At 41.3% G+C, this 21371-nt stretch overlaps 1 protein-coding gene across 1 annotated transcript in view; it reads left to right on the plus strand.

Annotated features, from left to right (window-relative positions):
- PNPLA6 (patatin like phospholipase domain containing 6) overlaps positions 1–21371 on the plus strand; it is a 1368928-nt gene that overhangs the window by 443286 nt on the left and 904271 nt on the right. Inside the window, exon 10 of the mRNA XM_044083495.1 lies at positions 1669–1797. Within this exon, the coding sequence (XP_043939430.1) occupies positions 1669–1797 (129 nt within the window). The remainder of the gene's footprint in view (positions 1–1668; positions 1798–21371) is intronic.

Raw genomic sequence — 21371 nt, forward strand, 5'->3', positions numbered from 1 at the left:
ACTGAAATAAATAGGACATGCTGGAGGGACATATCCATAACCCGGAGGCTCCCTTCACTCTAAAATAAAATCCCAGTCCAGGTTAGGCAGAGTCCCTCATTGACTCTCTTCAAGAGGAATCTTGATGAGTGGATGGGAGATCGTAGGTTTACCCCGGGTATCACTTCTGTGTCACTGTTAGACAGAGGCACAGTATACTAACCTCGAAAAAGGGCATAGCAAAATTAATTTAAAATGGGTGGCAAAAGCCAAACACACTCTGGCTAGGCTTATAAATGCCCTAGGGCAGATAGCCTAGTATGAACCTATGAACCTATAAGACATTTTGAGGAAATTTGAAGGTCATTTGAGTCCAGTCTCTAGCTGGATGCGAGTGCTGGTTACAAATGTGTAAAACCAAAGGTAAAAGCTGATGTCATGACTATGATATTACACATCTTACCAAGGCACCACCGGAAAGCTTATGAATAAGAATACTTTACTTCAAATCAATTTATTTTAATTATGCTTAATGTTTTAAACTCTTAATTAATTATAAAACATGTCCGACTCCATTTTAGTTTAATGCAGTATTTTTAGGATTCATTTTACAGTGTACAGTAAACAGATAAAGAAAGGGCACACATTTTTCTCATATATAAAGTTAACATTTCTTAAAGTGATTTTTAAAGAAGTAACAGACTCTTCTTTATCTTTCAAATATTATTAATTTGTTCGAAATCAAAATATATGATGGGCTGCCAATAATGTGGGGTGTATAAACATTACTACTGGTGCAGTTTAATATTGTTGCTTTGGCACATAGAGAGTTTTTATTGTACTGTTATAAATTGTACACTGCAGGAATGTTTAATGTAGGAATTAACTATGTAAGTACTATAAATAATATTGCTTTAAAAATTAAAATAATATTGAAAAGTATTTCATAGAGATAAATAATCAGTTGTAGTTCAGAAAGTTTTAATAAATACTATTTAAATGAAAAATATTTAGGATTAGCTTGGGCCTTGTGGCTTTTAAGATTTGTGTAATGTTGTAAACATTTTTGTCAATTAAGAAGACAGCTTAACAGGAAAAAGTTCTAAATTTTGTAATAAATGTGAACTGATTATTTTTGCTGACAATTTGTAGTCCATATTTAAAATGCTGTTGAATAATAACTGATGTTTCCAGGTCATTTATCTTTTTTTATTATTTTTATAAGGATTGTTTTAGGAGAGTTTAAAGTGACTAAAAGAATTCCTGTTCAGGGGGAAAAATAAAGAATAACGCTGGGGTACTGTCAGTAGACAGGCAGATAACACATCCAAAAAAGCAGTGTAGAATTCAGACCAAAGGTTTCTGGGTTGTATGTTTTGTTATTTGTGAATAAATTAATTGCATAAATTATAAAGTTCATAGAGATTAAAAATTATGGAATAGGAATTTCAGCAATGTGAAAAAAATGCAGTAATGATTAATAGTTGGACCATAAGCACAGATAACAATATCAGTATGTATAATGGGCAAGTGTCAAGACTTTTGGAAGTGAAAACATAGTTTGAGTTTTTTTTTTTTTTTTTTTTATTTAAATGTGTATTGACGTTTGTTTGATCAGCAAAGTGATGCCATACATCAATAAAAACTGGTTTTGGCTTAAAAAACTTAGATTCCTTTTTGTTATTTCAGGGTCACCAGAAGCTGTACAAAAATGTTTTACTTCGAGCTGCAGAGATGTCAACTGTTTTAAGATTACCAGTTGAAGCTTTCCTTGCCATCTTTGAAAAATACCCTGAAACTCTTGTGCGAGTAGTACAGGTAATCTGAAAAGTACATATTTTGTGTTTAAGTATGCATGGGGATAGTATTAGGGAAATGATCTGTGGTATAACAGATTGTCATGTATAATTTTGGAAACGTAGCGGTTAAGTATGATGGTTTATCAGTGAGGAGAATGCTGTGAATAATTAAAGTCTGTTGGGGGGATGTACATGCAGATATCAATTTGGACGCATTTTGCTAATTGAGTTGGATTAATTTATTTTCTTTTGGGATTCAGTGGAAAAAAATTCTGTTTTAAGAGTATCAACTTTTGAAGCTGTGTGACATTAAATCCAGATGTTTTGATATTAATTAGGTTTTGATAATGGGTGTCATCTGGTAGGGTTTCTGGTAGCATGCACGTTTTTTTCTTACCGTATGACATTTTCCAAAGCTGATGTTCTATCTGTATAGCTGTGACAGCCCCCGGTGATCAACTTCCTCCTCCTACTAGCTGAAGTCCATTATGCAGGTAAAACATTGTATTGCAGAGCTGCAGGTAGTAGGAAAATGGATCTTTCCAGTACAGCTTCATAATGCTGACAAGTAGAACTTTTTCCTTTTTCTTACCGAGCCACTTCTTCATTACTTACACTGTGAAGAGACTTCATTGTCGTCCACGTGAGAATGCATCCACGTTCATGCTGTCCACTGCAGGTGGCCCTTCTGCATTCCACATTCTGTTGTTTTCCCTGGCCTGGAACATTTGCTTTGTGCAGGCTAAAAAAAATGCACTGAGAAAAGGAGAGATAATGAACATTGCTCCTTTCTTTTCTTAAGTCCTCTAATGTCTAGAATAGTAGTTGGATCCAAATTACAAGCAGTGTAGATTTGACTTCTTCCGGTGTTCTAGTGCAACATGCATTGAATGCAAAAAAAAAAAACACCATTCTGAGTGATGCTGCAAGTGAATTGCCCCTGTCCCCAAGGCATTGTGACCTCAAAGCTGATTGTATTAAGACCCTTTGAGGCAAAGCCTCCTGCATGGAGTATGCATGCAGGAGTAAAAATCCAGTTTGATTTCATTTTTTTTTTCAAACTTCATTGGAGTTTATAGACTCCTCACATTTTGCAGTCATAAAATAGAACCAGGATTTCTTCTTGTAAGAGTCTCTTCTTTCTTCATCTACTGCTGCATGGCATCGTCAGGTAGCATGATGTACCTATCTCCTACACTTCTGTGTTCTTTTCTCTAACATTTACAGTTCAGATATTAACTTTAGCTTTGCTAAGAGGGAATTTCCCCTCATTGGTGTGAAAAATTTGTAGATGTTTTAAGTGTATCTGTGTTTATCAGATTACAAACATGACTTGCACTGACACTGCTTTCTGCTTGGAACTGGACATTGACGTACCTCACTGTGAAGATATCACAGTTTCAACTTTACCACTCACTGGTGATACAGAAAGAAGCTTTAGAATTTTGTCTTGGTTGTGAAGATGGCAGTGTTGGAGGTTTCTCAGTACAGGGATTGGCAGGAAGGACTCCAGCAGCACAATCCCAGATATGAGCCACAGTGAAGAGAGAGAAGGTAAGAGATGTAGCTGGACATTGTTCAAGCATTTGCTACTTGGCCTGTGCTTGAAAGCCTGTGGAGTGCTATTGAGCAGTCTGTTTATGTGAACGGGCATAATCCCCACACTGAAAAGTGTAACATTGGGTCTGGGGAGTCACCTCTCTTCATTGTTCACTTAAGGTGAGTTAACTTTCCATTGATGAGGAGACTGCTTCTTTTACCTTGCTAGGTGGGTCTATGGTCCTTCCTAGAATGTCAGATGTTAGGGTGTGCTGTAATAGCTTCTTTGACTTGACCATGTTGGTAAAGGACTGATCAGATAGCGTAGATCTGGTGATATACGAAAACTAGATAAATAATACTTGAGACCACTTGCAAATATATCCACCACAGAATGGGAACAGTGCAGTTAACAATATAAACCTTTTAATAGATGCACACTGACGATGTTATTCGTGCTTCACTGTTGCAGTCATCACATTTGGGTTATCTGCTTGCAGGTAGCCCTCAGTCGTACTGAATACCAGAGTCTTCGGATTTCTGCATCGTATGCTGTTTCTTCCTTGACGTCAGGTCATCAGGAGTATAAAACATGCAGCCGATACCATTACATCAGTCTTTCTTGCCATGCATTGCCTGAAGCAGTTTGCAAGTGCCGGTCGGCCGTCTCCTGAAATTTTCGTTTTCGAGTTTCAGACCCGAAGTTCTCAAAAAAGATAAGTACTCTGTTGGGTATCCTTTTTCTTGCTCTAACCGATGTCAGTAAAAGTTAACAATTGTCTTGCCTCTGGAAAACAAATACCTTATAGAGATTTTCATTCTTACTGCATCCCCTGTTTAGGCCCAGACCACGATGTCGATGTCCCACTTTGTCGGTTTTGTGCCTTGCTCAATGCCCGAACTATTCGTCTTCGGGCTATTTTTGCAGCCAGTTACTTTTGTACTCTATCTCCCTGCTCCGAAATGGCTTCGTTAAGCCATCCGACTACCGATCTTCTGAAAAAACATAAGGATAAAGACAGAGACAGACCACATAGGTCCAAAACTGCCGACGATGCTTCCGTTAAGCTAGTCGCCAGTCCACCGGTACTCAGTGAGGCGCTTTTGCAGCCCTTGATACTTCAGATTCGCTGGCCTCTACTGAGACCCATTCGGAGTTTGGTATGCCGCGAGATGCTTCTTCGACTATGGAACCTGTGGATGTCTCTACCTTGGATGAGTCTGGAGCCGCTGTGCAGGCACCGGCTTCTGAGGGTGTATTCAGGCCTACAGACATTCATATTAAACCAACGCCATTGTTTCCATCCAGAAGTTCTGAATTCCTCAGGCCAAAAACTCGCACTACGCCTAGAAAACCGACGACCAAACTGCAGGCTCAATCCCATATGCCTCAAAAACAAATGCTTAGAATGGCTGAAGACCTTATTACCTTAATTAGGGGAAGCCAGCCTTCCCCCTCTAAGAGACCTAGAACTGATTTTCTTTCTGATTCTTCTGATCAGGGATCTGATATTTCTGCTCCTTCTAATTACCAGGATTTGCCCTTATCTACTTATGAGGATTCTGATGCAGACAATTCCATTCTCTCTGCTTCCTCTCCAGAAGAGTTTTCTTTCAGTGAAACCTTGCATGTTCTTAGGGAGCATTTCCGCTGGGAAAGCCAGGATTACTCTGAGTCCAAAAAGAGACTTAGGGAATTCTTACTGCTGCTTCAACACAGGCCTTTAGCTATCCCTCCTGTTCTGGACATTGTAGATTATGCTTTCTTGGAATCTAGCCTTACCCCTGACACTTTACCTCCAGCTTCCAGAAAATGTGACAGGTACTACAGAGTACCTGACTCTCACGAGTTCCTCTTCAAGCATCCTTTTGTGGATCCAGAGACCATTTCCCAAGGGCCAAAAGGCATTAAGGCTACTGCTGCCAAAAATCCTACCCCTTCTGATAGAGATTCTAGAGCCTTAGACAGATGGGGTAAGAAAGTATACACTTCTGCTACTTTGGCCATTAGGGATTTAAATTGTCAGCTTCATATGTTAAAGTATCAGCAGCATATTATGGGACTACTTAAACAGAAAATTATGTTGATTCCTGACTGTGCTGAACACAAAGAATTGCAAGATTTAATGCATTCTGCAGAACAAAGCCTTCTCAGTCCAAACCCAGAAACAGCAGACCACCTAGGCTACAGTCTCAGGCTACGCACAGATCTAAGCAGTGGGGGGCTCCCACTTCCAAAGCAGGGAGTAGTAAGCCACCCCCCTACAGAAAAATGGCACAATGACTTAACCTTAACCCTTCCAAGCCCTGCTCAGCTACCTGCTCTCTTAGGAGGAAAGCTCGCCCTGCATGCAAAAAACTGGGAACTCATTACCCAGGACAAATGGGTTTTAAGCATAGTTTCCCAAGGATACAGATTCCACTTCCACACACTACCAACCCCAAATCAATGGGTGGAGGCCCAACAGCAGGTTCTCTCTTTTCAGTATCAGGGCTATTCAGCCTGTCCCAGCAGAACAACGGGGACAAGGTTTTTATTCAAGACTTTTTCTGGTACCCAGAAAAGACAACTCCTGGCATCCTATCCTGGACCTCTCTATTCTCAACACCTTTCTGGTGGTTCCAAAATTCAAAATGCTCACTCTTCAACAGCTTCTTCCTATGCTAGCCAAGGATGCCTGGCTGGCAACCCTAAACTTAAAGGAAACTTACTTGCACATCCCATTAAGAGGATCCTGCAGACAATACCTACGTTTCAGGGCGGGCTCCATGCACTTTCAGATGCTCTTCGTGTTTCACTGTTGCAGTCATCACATTTGGGTTATCTGCTTGCAGTAGCCCTCAGTCGGCCTGATTAACAAAGTCTTGGGTCCTGCGTTGGTTGCTTTCCCATCTTCCATGAAGTCAGTTAGTCGGGTATAAAGCATGCATCCGATGCCATTACATCAGTCTTTCTTGCCATGCGGCTCCCGAAGCGGAAGCAGTTTGCAAGTGTCGGTTGGCCGACTCCTGAAATTTTTGTTTTCGAGTTTCAGAACCGAAGTCTTAACTAAGCTAAGTTCCCCATTGGGGAAACTTTCTTGCTCTAAACCGATGTCAGTAAAAGTCAATAATTGTATTTCTTGTGGAAAGCGAATATGTCATAAAGATTTTCATTCGTACTGCATTCCTTGCCTAGGCCCTGACCACGATGTACCTCGCTGTCTGTTTTGTGCCTTATTTAAACAACAAACTATTCGTCGTCAGTATATTTATGCTTCTAAATATTTTGATACTCAGTTCAGTTATCCAGATATGGCTTTGGTAAGCCACCCGACTACCGACATCCCAAAAAATGCAAAGATAAAGACAGAGATAGACCGCATAGGTCCAAAGCTGCCAACAACACTTCTCCTAAGCTAGTCGCCAGTTCACTGGTACTCAGTGAGGTGCTTTTGCAGCCCCTGATACCCGCTACTTCAGATTCGCAGACCTCTACTGAGACCCATTCGGAGTCAGGTATGCCGCGAGATGCTTCAACTGTAGAACCTGCGGATGTCTCTACCTTGGATGGGTCCGGAGCCGCTGTGCAGGTACCGGCTTCTGAGGGTGTATTCAGGCCTACTGACTTGCATATTAAACTGACGCCATCTTCTTCTTCAGGGCCTAAAATTCGATCCATACCTAGAAATCCGACGCCCAGACCACATGGTCAGGACTCTATGCCTAAAAAACAAATGATAAGAATGGCTGAAGACCTTATTACTTTAATCAGGGGAAGCCAACCTTCCCCCTCTAAGAGACCTTGGACTGAGTTTGCTTATGATTCTTCTGGGATTCTGAAATTTCTGTTTCTCTGATGACCAGGATTTACCCTTATCTACCTATGAGGATTCTGACGCAGAGGACTCTATTCCCTCTGCTTCACCTCCAGAGGATTTCTCTTTTGGTGAAACCATGCACACTCTTAGGGAGCATTTCTGCTGGGAAAGTCAAGATTAATCTGACTTTAAAAAGAGGCTTAGGGATTTCTTACTCCTGCCCCAACACAGGCCTTTAGCTATCCCCCCTGTACTGGACATTGTTGATGATGCCTTTTCTGAATCTAGCTTGGCTCCTGATTCTTTACCTCCTGCTCCCAGTAAACCTGATAGATATTACAGGGTTTCTGACTCTCTCAAGTTCCTTTTTAAAAATCCTACTGTGGATCTTGAGACCATTTCACAGGGACCCAAGGGCATTAAGGCTACTACTGCCAAAAATCCTACCCCCTTTGATAGAGATTCCAGGTCACTGGATAGATGGGGTAAGAAGGTATACACTTCTGCAACCTTGGCCATTAGGGCCTTAAACTGCCAGTTTCATATGTTGAAGTATCAGCAGCATATTATTGGATTGCTTAAACAGAAATTGATGTTGATTCCTGACTGTGCTGAAAATAAAGATTTACAGGATTGAATGCATTCTGCTGAACAAGTTGGAAAACATATTTTGCAATGTGGTTTTGATTCACTAGAGGCATCTTGCAGGGCTGCTGTCACTGGGTCTGTACTTAGAAGGCATGCTTGGTTTAAGGAGCAATCTTTGCCAGATCATGTTAAAGCTAAATTGCTGGATGCTCCCTTAAACCAAGACCGCCTGTTTGGCAATAAAGCAGAAGTGCTTAAAAAGATGGAGGAAAAAGCTAAATCTATGCAAACTGTTAAAGATTTCCTGCAAGTACAGCCTCCCAGATTTAGTAGACAGTGGCCCTCTAAAAATTGGACCTTTCCTGCCTCTTCCAGGCCTTCTCAGTCCAAATCCTGATCCAGCAGAACAACCCGGGTTCAGTCCCAAGGTACTCACAGGGCTAAGCAGTGGGGGGCTCCCACTTCCAAAGCAGAGAGTGGTAAGACTCCCCCCTATGGTAAACTGTCTCAATGACTTAACTTTAAATCTTCCAAGCCCTGCACAACTGACTGTTCCCTTAGGGGGAAAGATTGCCCGGCAGGCAAAAAACTGGGAACTCATTACCCAGGACAAATGAGTTTTAAATATAGTTTACCAAGGATACAGATTCCACTTTCACTCCTTACCAATCCCAAACAGTTGGCCAGACCTACCCCCAAATCAGTGGGGGGAGGCTCAAAAGTAAATTATTGCTTTCTTAACCATAAGGGCTATTCAGCCTGTCCCAGAAGAGGAGCGGGGACAAGGTTTCTACTCAAAACTTTTCCTGGTACCCAGAAAAGACAACTCCTGGCATCCTATTCTGGACTTCTCTATCCTAAACACATTTTTGGTGATTCCAGAATTCAAGATGTTAACTCTTCACCAACTGCTTCCTATGCTAGGCAAAGATGCCTGGTTGGCAACATTGGATATAAAGGAAGCTTACCTGCACATCTCAATAAGGGAATCCTGCAGAAGATACCTATGATTCAAAGCAGGATACATGCACTATCAGTTCTCTGCACTGCCCTTTGGCTTATCTACTGCACCCAGGGTATTCACAAAGTGCCTAGCTCCAGTCATTGCATTTTGCAGGCAAAGAAATATCCAAATATATCCATACCTGGACAATTGTCTAATTCAGGCAGAAAACCAGGACATACTATTGAATCATCTGGCGTTTGTACATAAACTGCTAAACAAAAAGAAATCACGTGTTGTACCCTGCCAACAAATTGTATTCCTGGGAGCAAGCTCCTTTTGAGCCAGCTGCAAATGCAGAGTTGAAATTCCTTTCTTGGAAAACAGTCTTCCTTTTAGCCATCACTTCAGCTAGAAGGGTGTCTGAATTACAGGCCCTCATGGCAGTGGAACCTTCCATCATTTTTCATGCGGATAGGGTGTCCCTCAGGACCAATCCCTCTTTCATGCCCAAGGTGGTATCCAGTGTGGCCCTTACATAGTCCATTCATTTTCCAACCTTCTTTTCTAATCCACAGAAAAAAGGGGAGATAATTCTGCACTCCTTAGATGTGCACAGACAACTTGGATTTTATTTGGACAGGACCAAACCTCTCAGGAAATCTGAACAACTGCTGGTTGCATTTACTGCAGGGGCAGAGGGGAAGGCCATTTCAAAGCAAAACATTTCTAAGTGGATAGGCCATTGCATTCATTTCTGCTATAAGCACCATGGAAAGCCTACCCCACTGGGGATTAGAACACATTCTACCAGAGCTGCATCTACCTCTACAGCCTTTCTCAGAGGTGTCCCTACCAGGTACATCCTAGAAGCTGCTACCTGGAGTTCTGTACATACCTTCACCAAGCATTACCATTTGTCAATTTTCTCTAAATCCAGGGCTGGTTTTGCCACTGCAGTCTTGCAGGGCCTTACAGCTGGTCCTAATGCTATTTAATTTCCTCCTACCATCCTTAGCTTTGGGAATCTACCCAAATGTGATGACTGCAACAGTGAAACACGAAGAACATAGTACAGTTGTGTACACTTACCATAAATGTAGATGTTGGAGTGTATTCACTGTTGCAGTCCTAGTTACCCTCCCTCCAGCCCCCTGACTTCTATTGGCTATACCTCTATTTTTACTTACTATGTTTAAAGCTTTTTGGTGTGTTTGCTTTTTTGTTGGAGGTGTAACCTTATGTATATATATATAATTGCTTCCCATTATGGGGGCACCTGACATCTGGGGCAAGAAAAACTGATGTAATGGCATCGCCTGCATGCTTTATACCCCTGACTATCTGACATCATGGAAGATGGGACAGCAACCGACGCAGAACCCAAGACTTTGTTAATCAGGCTGACTGAGGGCTACCGCAAGCAGATAGCCCATATGTGACTGCAAGCAGATAACCCGTATGTGGTGACTGCAAATGCACTAGAACATCTACATTTATGGTAAGTGTACACAACTGCACTTTCTCTGCACTTCCCTTTGGCTTATCTACTGCGCCCAGGGTGTTCACAAAGTGTCTAGCTCCAGCCATTGCATTTTGTAGGCAAAGAAATATTCAAATTTACCCATACTTGGACGATTGTCTGATTCAGGCAGAAAGCCAGGACTTGCTATTACAACACGTGGCATTCATAAAGAAACTACTAACCTCACTGGGGTACACCATCAACGAAAAGAAGTCTCACCTAATACTCTGCCAACACATTGTATTCCTGGGAGCAAGCTTGAACACAACTTCCCAGATGGCATTCTTCACTCCGGAGAAACAAGTTTATTTGACAACCTACTTCAAACTATTGGCCACAAAACCCCAGCTATCTGCAAGGAAAATACTGCAAGATTTGGGGTTCATGGCCTCTTGCATTCTACTAATTCCATATGCAAGACTGCTTATGAGGAAACTCCAATGGTATCTAAAAAGCCTATGGTGTCAACATTCTCAGGACCTGGAAACAATGATTTCTATCATTCCTTGTATGAAGACAGAGTTCCTTTGATGGGCAGAGACCTGCTACCAGAACGAGGGACTCCCTTTCACTCTACGCCTTGCCGCCCAAACCCTAACAACAGATGCATCAGACTATGCATGGGGGGTTCACATGGCAGGGCAGTGCATTCACTGCAAATGGAACCCGAGACAGATGCACCTGCATATCAGTCAAAAAGAAATGTTAGCTATACAGAATGCTCTGACAACCTTCAAAGACTGTATTCTTCCAGGCCAACTATTGGCAAAGACAGACAACACCACAGTTATGTGGTATATAAACAAGCAGGGGGGGGACCCATTCATACCCTCTCTGCAGACTAGCCATGGCTCTGTGAAACACGGCCTTGAGCTGACAAGTAGACGTACAAGCATAATTTCTGCCAGGCAAACTAAATTCACTGGCAGATGACTTAAGCAGAAATCTCATGGACCCACACAAATGGAAACTAGAACACAAAATATTCAATCTCTTGAGGAACAAATGGGGGACTCCAGGGTAGACCTGTTTGCCTCCCCTCAGAACTACCAATTGAGCAAATTATGCACAAAAACTCCCCACAGTCAAGCTTGGAAAGTGGATGCCCTGTTCTTTACCTGTGAAAGCCTCTCGGTTTGTGCCTTTCCCCCTCTGCCTCTCCTCTTGAAGGTTCTACTAAAGATCAAACAGGGAAAGCCCAGGACAATACTGATTGCACCAGACTGGCCACACCAGTACTGGTACCCTCTCTTGTGCAGTATGGCACTGCTACAAACATGTCACCTGCCTCAGATCCCTTTCCTGCTGTCCCAGCAGGTGGGCCAGATTCTGCACCCTCAGCTTCAAACCCTGAACCTTACAGCCTGGCTAATTCCTTGAGCTCTCCTCTAGCATCTCTCAGTAAGCAGGTGGTGGATGTCATTCTGGAGGCTAAGAGGCCTAGTACTAGAAAATCCTATGCGGAAAAGTTACTGTTCCTGGAGCCAGGCTCAGGGGATGGGCACAATGGTGCCCACTTTACCTCATATTGTAGAGTACTTAACAGAAGTGCTCCACAAGGGCCTATCCTTCTTGTCAGTTAAAATTCATGCCTCTGTCATTTCAGCACATTATAATACTGAGCCACCCCTCTTCTCTCACCCCTTGCTAAAGCAATTCCTTAGAGGGGCCAAAAATTTAAGACCCCCCCCCCAGGAGAGCTCCCACTCCATCCTGGGACCTTAACTTTGTATTGGAAAAGCTCAATTTTCCCCCCTTTGAGCCAGCTGCAACAGCAGAGTTGAAATGCCTTTCTTGGAAAACAGCCATCACTTCAGCAAGAAGAGTGTCTGAATTACAGGCCCCTTCATTATCTTCCATGTGGGCAGGGTTTCCCTCAGGACTAATCCTTCCTTTTTGCCCAAGGTGGTGTCTGGTGTGGCCCTAAATCAGTCCATTCATTTGCCTACTTTTTTTCCTAATCCACAAAACAAAGGGGAACAAATTCTGCACTCTCTGGACGTGCACAAACAACTCTCAGAAAATCTGAACAGCTGCTAGTTGGCTTTGCTGCAGGGGCAGAGGGGAAGGCCATTTCAAAGCAAACCATTTCCAAATGGAAAGCCCATTCCATCCATTTCTGCTACAAGCACCATGGAAAACCTTCCCAACAGGGGATAAGATCACATTCCACCAGGGCTGCATCTACCTCTGCAGCATTTCTCAGAGGTGTCCCTACCAGGGACATCCTAGAAGCTGCTACCTGGAGCTCTGTACATACCTTCACCAAGCATTACCACATGCCTATCTTTTCTAAATCCAGAGCTGGATTTGCCACTGCAGTCTTGCAGGGCTTAATAGCTGGCCCTAATGCTCTTTAACTTCCTCTTCCCTTCCTTAGCTTTGGGAATCAACCCAAATGTGATGACTGCAACAGTGAAACATGAAGAACATAGTACAGTTGTGTACACTTACCATAAGTATTTGCTTTTTGATGGGGGTGTACCATACCATATAATTGCTTCCTATTGTGGGGGCACCTGACATCTGGGGCAAGAAATAATGATGTAATGGCATCGGCTGCATGTTTTATAACCCTGACGACCTGATGTCATGGAAGAAGTGACAGCATCCAATGCAGAAATCCGAATACTCTGGTATTCAGGCTGGCTGAGGGCTACCTGCAGGCAGATTACCCAAATGTGATGACTGGAGCAGTGAATACACTCGACCATCTACATTTATGGTAACCGTACACAACTGTACTTTTTGCTGTTTGAGGCATCACGTCTGTTACAGTGTGCCTTACGTAAATGGAGTTGCACTTTCAAGAAAAAGCTCTCATATTTACAGCTATTGCAAAGCCGTCTGAGACAGTACAGTGCTTGATTCCATCTATTTCCCAAATGAATACATCTAACGGGAACTGTCATTTGTTCCTTAGATGACAACTGATTGTTGCACATGGGGATTTGGGAGGTGATTCTCACAAATTCCACTCTGCTGCCTCTAAAAATTATGGTTGTATCAAGGCTATGAGCTATGTAAGGTCTTGGGGTCGCATGGATTGTCAGATGCCCTTGACTTGGCCACTTTGATTTTCAAGTGACTACCACTGATCCAGAAAGGGAAAGAAAATATGTAAAGTGCCTTTAAGGGCCACTTTTTTTGAAAAAGCGGAGTTGTGCGTGTGTATTGGTTGCTTATGTTTTGTGTCACAGTCCAGCTCGCCGAATGTTTGTCACGTTGGAAGCATGTAGATAGTTAACCAGTGAGGACATAATGGAGCCATACTGAACCTCACACCATGGAATGACCTGAAAAATAATTTATTCTTGAGAAAACACTTCTCATATGCACAGAGAAGTAAGGGCAGACCAACCAGGGAATATGAATGGAAGATCATAGTAGAAATGCAGACACCCAGTCAAGATCCCAAGATTGTGTCAAATACAGCAAGAACAACACTTAATAACACTCTTACCGCTGAGAGGTCATTAAGTACTCTAATGAGGACGAGCCCAGCAATGTATGAAGTCCTGAATCCAGACAGGTAAGGACTGAGGGGGCAGTTTGTTGTAAATAAGAGGTTACAAACTGGACAGATATTTTCCAAAATAGCTACTTAGATACTATTGTGGCAATAACTCTTATGATCATAAGCAGACACTAGGTTAATGGCCCTAGGAGGCCTTTTTAAGCCTAGACATGTTTTCCTTATGCAAATGACAGGCTAAATTGTCCAGGGACATGTAGTTTGGTTTACGTGGCAGAGCATTTATAAACTGCTTGTGTCTAGTATTGGCATAGGTGCCTGTCCAGGGGCTATATTTTGTTTTCTAAGCCATTGGTCCAGGTTGCATTTGAGTAGGGTTAGGACTGAACTCTGCTTCACCTGGATGGAAAGCATATTCCACAGTAGGGGTAGTCTCTGTGACACACAACTGTTCCTCCTACATATTTTGTTTATGTTGCAAATAAGGTTTAGGTCTTTAATCGGATATTTCTAGTGCTGTTAGACTTGTGGATGTGCAGCAAGTTTATCAGTACTAGATCAGATGATCAAAATAAAGCAACAACCATGGACCAAGTGCCTAACAGTCACAATTCAAAAGATAGCACTCAGATACACAAACACAGCACAGCACACCCAGTGTGCTGTGCTGTGTTGTGTTATTAAAGAAGTTTGTGGGCGAGCAGCAGCTATCCGAGTGCTTTTTTCTTTTGAACTAGATCAAATGATGCTTCGTAAGCCAAGCATAGATCATGTCTTGGTATTCTGTAGGATTCTGAGTATAAGATTAAGGCGTTGAGGCAGTCTGCATATTACATGTGGTTTACGCCTTATATTCTTTTTCTGAGGAACCTCTGGAGGCATTCCAGTTGTTGTATATGCCTAGTCAGGTACATAGTGAAAGGATCATTGTACTTACTGAGTGGTGTAATGAGGGCTGAATGCAGCAGAACAATGATACTGCTGTACTTGAATGCTATGCTCTTGTATATAAGTTGCACAGTGTAGATTGATTTTCTTAATAGTGGACACATGATGTGAAAGGCCAAGTTACTGTCCACGTGTTACCAAGTCCCTAATTACTGGGTCTGTCTTTAGGGGTGTACTATTTGTGTGGTAACTGTCAGGGGTGGCTATCTTTCCAAAGGATAGTATTATACATTTTTTGGCATTCAGTTTTAGACCATGACTCCATCACCAGTAATTAATGATAAGCCATCTTGAATGATGATAGTGTCCTTGGTGGGATTCAGTGATTGTGCTCAGATTGCAGTCTTCTGCAAACTTGCATGCTAGCGAGTTCTGAAAAGTAGATGACAAAAAGGTGGCCCCAGTGACTGACCACTGTCATGGCAACCCACTACTATAAATCTCTACATCATGTAGGCATGGTCCCTTTAGCTTTCCTTTTTTTGTGGTTGTAGAGTCTCCTGTCCTAATTTCCTTTATCTCATCTATGTACCAATTGGCTATTCAGCAGTTGAATTAAAGGTTTATTCCTAGTTTCATGAGTTTGTCTACAGTGCCTGAATGGCCAGGTCAAAATAGGCAGTGTGAACCATTTTGTTTTTGTTCATAGCTTTGGTGACTTTCTCAAAAATGTTTACCAGGTTGAATAAGCATGATCTGCCTGTGTTGGGTCAGTGTGTGGAGGTTTCCTATGTCTGTATTTTCAACCAGGTATCTGGTCTTCCTCAGAACTAATGAATGTCATTCATTTGATTATAATTTAAAGATAAATCCAAAACGGATTGTGCTACTATACGTAGTAGCAGTGTATCTTTAAATTATAATCAAGTTTTGGCGCCAAAGAACTTATTTAAAGAGTAAATGAATGACATTCATTAGTTCTGAGGAAGACCAGATACCTGGTTGAAAGCGCTAAACTTCGTGATATATTTGGCGTTTTTTATTTTGTGTACGTTCAACATATGTTGTCAGTAGGCTGATGTGCTGTTTTTACATAACGTGTTACTACCTTTGCAGTCTCGTCCGTGTATTTTTATGTTTTATTGGCGTTGTGTGGATTATTAAACTGTGAGAACTACAACATCTTCTCGTGGATTATTGGGTCGAACAAGCGCTTATTGGTGGAACCGAAGCTTTTTTTGGTACTGTTTTCATTCATTTTTCTGATGTATTTTTAATATCTATGATAATTCTTTCCATGGTTTTATTTATGAGACTAGTCAGTAGCTTGCCATCCCTTGTACAGAGGGAAATCTGATGTAGTCCTCCATTCACTAGGCTAAGGGTGAACAGTGATTTTACAGGGCTGAATAGGTTATATTTCATGGTATTCAAGAGGCATCCTGGGATATTATCAGGGCCCCTACATGCAGTATTCTTTGCCTTGGAGAAGTGCATTGAGGACGTGTTTGCTAGTGATAGCCTGACGAGTTATGGTTAGGGTTATCTCACGAGTTGAGTCGGGGGGGGGGGGGAGTGAAACTGGAGCTAGGTTCATCAGTCAGTAAGTTTGCTATATCCTCTGGCTCTGCATAGGTGGCTCTCTTTACACTTAGTTTGGCACACTGTTATGTATTACCTTTGAAGTTGCAGACATAGCTGAAGAAGATTTTGTGCTTATCCTTTACTTATGAGACTATCTTTATTTCAAATCTGGCTTTGGTGGACTTGATAAGACACCTAAATTACTTATTTAGTTTGAGTGGTTTCTTGCCTTACTGGGCATTGCACTTCCTTTTGCTTTACAACTTAATGATATAGGAATTCCATTGAAGGGGCTTGTTTTTTGAGTTAATCCTGTATTTATTCTAGGTGGGTATAGCTGCTGCAGTGCAGCTGTTTACATGATGGTGTAGGGTTTCTGTGAACAGTTCTGCAGTAGAGTTCACACTGTTTTTTTTGGGGGGGGCTTGAAAGTTTGCCAGTGACTTGGGTGGGTCCTGTTTAAGTGAGATCAGTTTGATTCAAAGTGCTTGTGTCTATATAGGGTACTGCTGAACCCCCACTGCACTATTAGCGGTGTTGCACAAGTGCAACAATTTTATACAGGCACAGAAAATCTGCAAACAAGCAAAACAGCCCACTGGTAAATCGCAACATGCTCTAAGGTGAGATTTTGCCAATACAGATGACTGCAATTAGGGGTACAGAGAATAGACAAAGAGCGGGCTTAAATTTACTGGAGAAAACTGGCAAAGGAACCAAGGTATTGGGAGCAAATAATTAGGGAGGGGAAGGTAATAGCATGGGAAGAGGCCAGTATAATTCATTTGGACTGCAGGCTAGGGGGTGTCTTCCCCATCAAGGATTGATATCAGAGTATAGGCAAAAAGAAAGGAAATAAGAGGGATCATAAGTGAAAGATCAGCACTAGTATAGCTTTTAGTAGAATCTAGAAAAAAAGCTACTGTTAAAAAGGGATAATTAGTAGGACATATAAAATATTGCATGATAACTATGAAAATCAATCAGAGGAGATTAGAAAGGACTGGGAAGAGAAACTGAATAAGCAATTCAGAAAGAAACACTGGAGGGATATATGTATGGCCCCCAAATATGCAGCAAAGTCTAGAAGAGTAAGGATCTTTGCCTGGAAGTGTTTGCATAGGTATTTTTGTACCCCAAGCAGACTCCAAAGGATTTTTCCTCAGGTAGATTGTAAATGTTGGAGATGTAATGGAGAAGAAAGAGGTAATTGGGAATATATTTTTGGGAGTGTTATGAGTTGGCAGACTTTAAAAGTTCCCTGCAGACTACTCTTAACAGAAATACTGGGTGAGTAAACTGGTGTAACTAAGGAAATTGTGTTTGAGCTATGATACAAATTTGGAATTGCCTAGACATAGTAAGGCCTTGCTGAATTTAATTCTAGTGGCTGCCACATAAGCAATTACTAGTAAATGAAAATTAAAGTCTAAATTAGCTATACTAGAAGTAGTGACTACAGTAACAGATAAAACAACTGGAAATGGGATCTTTAGAAAATGGTGGTTGGATAAATGGGAATTGTGGGAACAATACATGCAGAATAATGTTTTGGAGGAGGAGTGAGGTTTAAGGGAAGGCAGGAATTGAATCAGCCTTGTAATGTTAGACAATGACTGGATAGATTGTAAGTGATGTGTAATGTTCAGGTGTGATGGAGAAGAAAGAGGCAATTGGGAACATGTGTCAGTATGGTTTGTTTTCATTTATATAAATGGATGATTGCCTATGTCATAAGTGATAATTTGATAAAGATGTTTCTTATTAAAAAAAAAAAAACAATCTAAGGTTTCCTCACGGATTCCCAAGCTCAGTAGAGACAACGCTACTCTCAAATGCCAATATCTTTTTATCTATAAAATTACTAAAAAGGGAGCCTAAAGTGCAGGAACTTTAGCAATTACAACATAAAAGTATTAGCAAATACTTAGAATTAAATGCAAAAGTGTGAGAATCCAGCAGTTAATTCAGTGAAATGCAACAGCACTTGAAAGTAGGAGAAATTGCAGAAACTCAGTAAATATTGCAAACATTTAACTGTATCACCTTCCTGAATTGTACTTTTTTCTTGTTATTTCAATGTGGGGTGCTTCTTTAGCTTGATTGGAGCTGGATTGAAACAGATGCATTCAGATCAGCAAATCAGGAAAGAAAATCAGCAAACAAGTAAAATAGCCCATTGACCAGTCACAAGAACACACTGTGGCGGGCGGGCCAGTAATCAGTGAGCCTCCATCCTCACCACTGACACCAATGAGGGATGGCCACTAGGAACAAAAATGGATACACACAGTATTTTCAGATGCAGCTGTCTACACCAAGCACAATTTCCCTTAAAAGCACACAGTGAGCACCCTCCAGACCTGAGGCTGGACTTTGTCTCTCTCTCTCACCAGGCCCCAAGCAAGACTCCACATTGACCACTTTGGGGCTCTGTGTTCCTGTTCCATGTAGCTGACACACTTGGATATTTGATTTTCACACACACACACACACACACACACACACACACACACACACACACACACACACACACCTGGGAAAGGCTGGTACAGATTTACCAGCTGTGGCCCCTCTACCCAGACTATAAGGTAATTATGCTGCCACCAGTCAGGTACTCTAAGGCTTGTTACAAGGGTACCCAATTATACTGAGTAAAATTAATACTAATACAAATGGTAGAGTATAACCAATGCAGCAAGGCTTTCAAAAGCATCCACAGTGTCACTAGAATAAGCATAAGTACACTTAAGATGTTAAAAGTATTCTCTAAAAGACTAGTCACAATGAAAGGTATAGAAATATTTAATAATAAATAATGAAACCGAAAACATGAGAATACTGAATATCTAGTTATAATAAACATCAGAGTTTCAATCACAGAAGATGTAAAAAAATAACACAGTTGGATAGATTCATACAGATGCAGAAAAACAGTGCTTAACAAATCTCACTATATTTTCGTGATTGACTAAAGAATTACTATTTCCTAGTTAAGTTACTTACTACAGTAAGCCAAGATGATGAGTTGCTTACTACAGCAAGACAAGATGAGGTGTGAGGTTGTGTGAGATATCTGTGAGAGATCTTGCCTGTCAGGTTCTGAAGAACAAAGTGATGCTACAAGAGTTCTTTCATCTGTCTCACTAATATTTTAAAAAAGTCATTTAATTGCTGGTTATAGAATGAAATGTCACATGACTGTGGTACAGTACACACTCAGAGCTTTGCTAAGATCTGTTGCAGCATCTGAAAGCTATAAAACAATTTCAAAGCCTTCCACCCTTCCAGGGTAACAACTAGTTCCCCCCTAAGGACAATACAGTAAGATTCCTCATCCTGGTTTTCCCAGACATTTTTGCCTCTGGTTGCAATCAGACCTGTAATATAAAATCTGTATGGCCTAAGCCAACCCATTTAATTTTCAACCTGTTTTTCAAAATTTGCTGGACTGAGATTAACTTCTTCCCTTCCAGAAATCTCTGTTAAAACATATATATTTAATCAATTAAAATAATACTGTCTGACATGCATATCTCTTTTCTGTCCCATTGTTGATGCATTTTTAACACAAACATCTGTACAAATAAGTGTGATAGTCAAATGACATAAAATTCTTTACAAAACTCCAGATAGCTATGCTGGCATATATTACACGTGCATTGCCATTCTCTCCTTGGCTCACATGGCACTACATTGTATCATCACACACACTCTTAAGGTTTCCCCAGATTCCCAAGCTTAGAAAAGATCTAGCTATTCTCTGCTGCCACTAGAGCGCAGACTGAACTTTTCTAACTGTAAAGTCACCAAAAAGAGAGCCCAAAGTACAGGAGCTTCAACAATTACAACATAAAAATACCATCAAACACTTAGAATTAAATGCAAAAGTACAGCGACCTAGAAGTGAAAGATAACAGCACTTCAAAGTATGAAAGAGTGCAGAAACTCAGTAAATAATGCAGAAATGTAATGATAGCACTTTGAAGTAACAAGAAAGAGTGTCTTTCAGCAATGTGGAGTACTTACCTATCTTGGATGTAGCTAGACTGAAGCAGATACACTCAAGTCTTTCAAAGTGTCTGAAAATATACTGTTCTTCAGAAGTCATTGCAGTCTGGAAAATTACTAGCTTCAATCCTAGATCTTCAAGAATGATTGAAACACCATGGTCCGTGAACTAGTCTTCATGTAGTAGATTGCTTTCTTGGTATCAAATATGTGGCCTTGAAGTAATTAGCATAATGAAATCATGTCAAAGTCCATTTCATGGATTCCAGTAAAGGATGACTACTTATCTCAGTGGATGCCACCTGGATAATTTCAAGTCTTATTTGGTTAACATTATCTATGAAAATTAACAGCAGCCTCATACTTAGAGGCAGGAAAGACTTTCTGGCTACTAAAATATGCCGGGCATTACTGTCCATTTTATCTGAAAAAGGTTCATAGTCAGAGGAAGCAGAAATGACCCTGGATAGGAATATTGTCTTCTTGCTGGAGAATTCCAACTGCTAAATTGAATAATTGAGAGGAATCACTTAATACCGTGTTAGGGTTTTCTTTCTTACCTTTTGCTACTGCTTTTGTTTGAGGTTACATGTCATCCAAGAAAGGCAAGTGCCAGTGTGGCAGACAATTCACACATAAAGACACACATGATCTGTTTTCTGTTTAGGGCCTAACCACGACCATAAATCTTGCCCTTTCTATCAGGTGTTTGTTCCAAAGACCCTAGGAAGCCACCTTTCTTTTCATAATATTTACCTTGAAAATAAGAGGCTTAAGAGATTAGCATGTGACATTATGGAGGGCGAGTTGGGGCCTTCTGCTGAGCCTGTGAAGAAGGCTAAGAAACTCAAGCCAGTTACTTTGGCTACACCTCCTATTCTAGACATCCTTCTTGAGGCCATTGAAGGCACGGAGGTCTGTTTGGATATTGGTTCGGATTCCTCGGCTGGTACCTCTTTGGAGGCTGTAACGGATTCATCTACTGGCATGTCCTTGGAGGGTTTGCAGATGTCCACAGTGGATGGGCAGGGGGAGCCTAGGCTCACTACTTCAGAAGGACTGCAAAGTGTCCCACGGGTTGTAGTCAGAGATGATGTACCAATGGTGGGTACACTGGGTAGGCCTCCATTGGGCCCTTCCACCTTAAACAAACCAGATGTCCACCTTTAAAAAGAAGCAAAATCTAAACATGTTTCTTTTCCACAAGAGTCATCGTCTTATTGGCAGGCCTATCACCTTG

Source organism: Protopterus annectens, chromosome 9.part0 (genome assembly GCF_019279795.1).
Source record: "Protopterus annectens isolate FY-2018-M chromosome 9.part0, PAN1.0, whole genome shotgun sequence".
Lineage (NCBI taxonomy): Eukaryota > Metazoa > Chordata > Ceratodontiformes > Protopteridae > Protopterus > Protopterus annectens.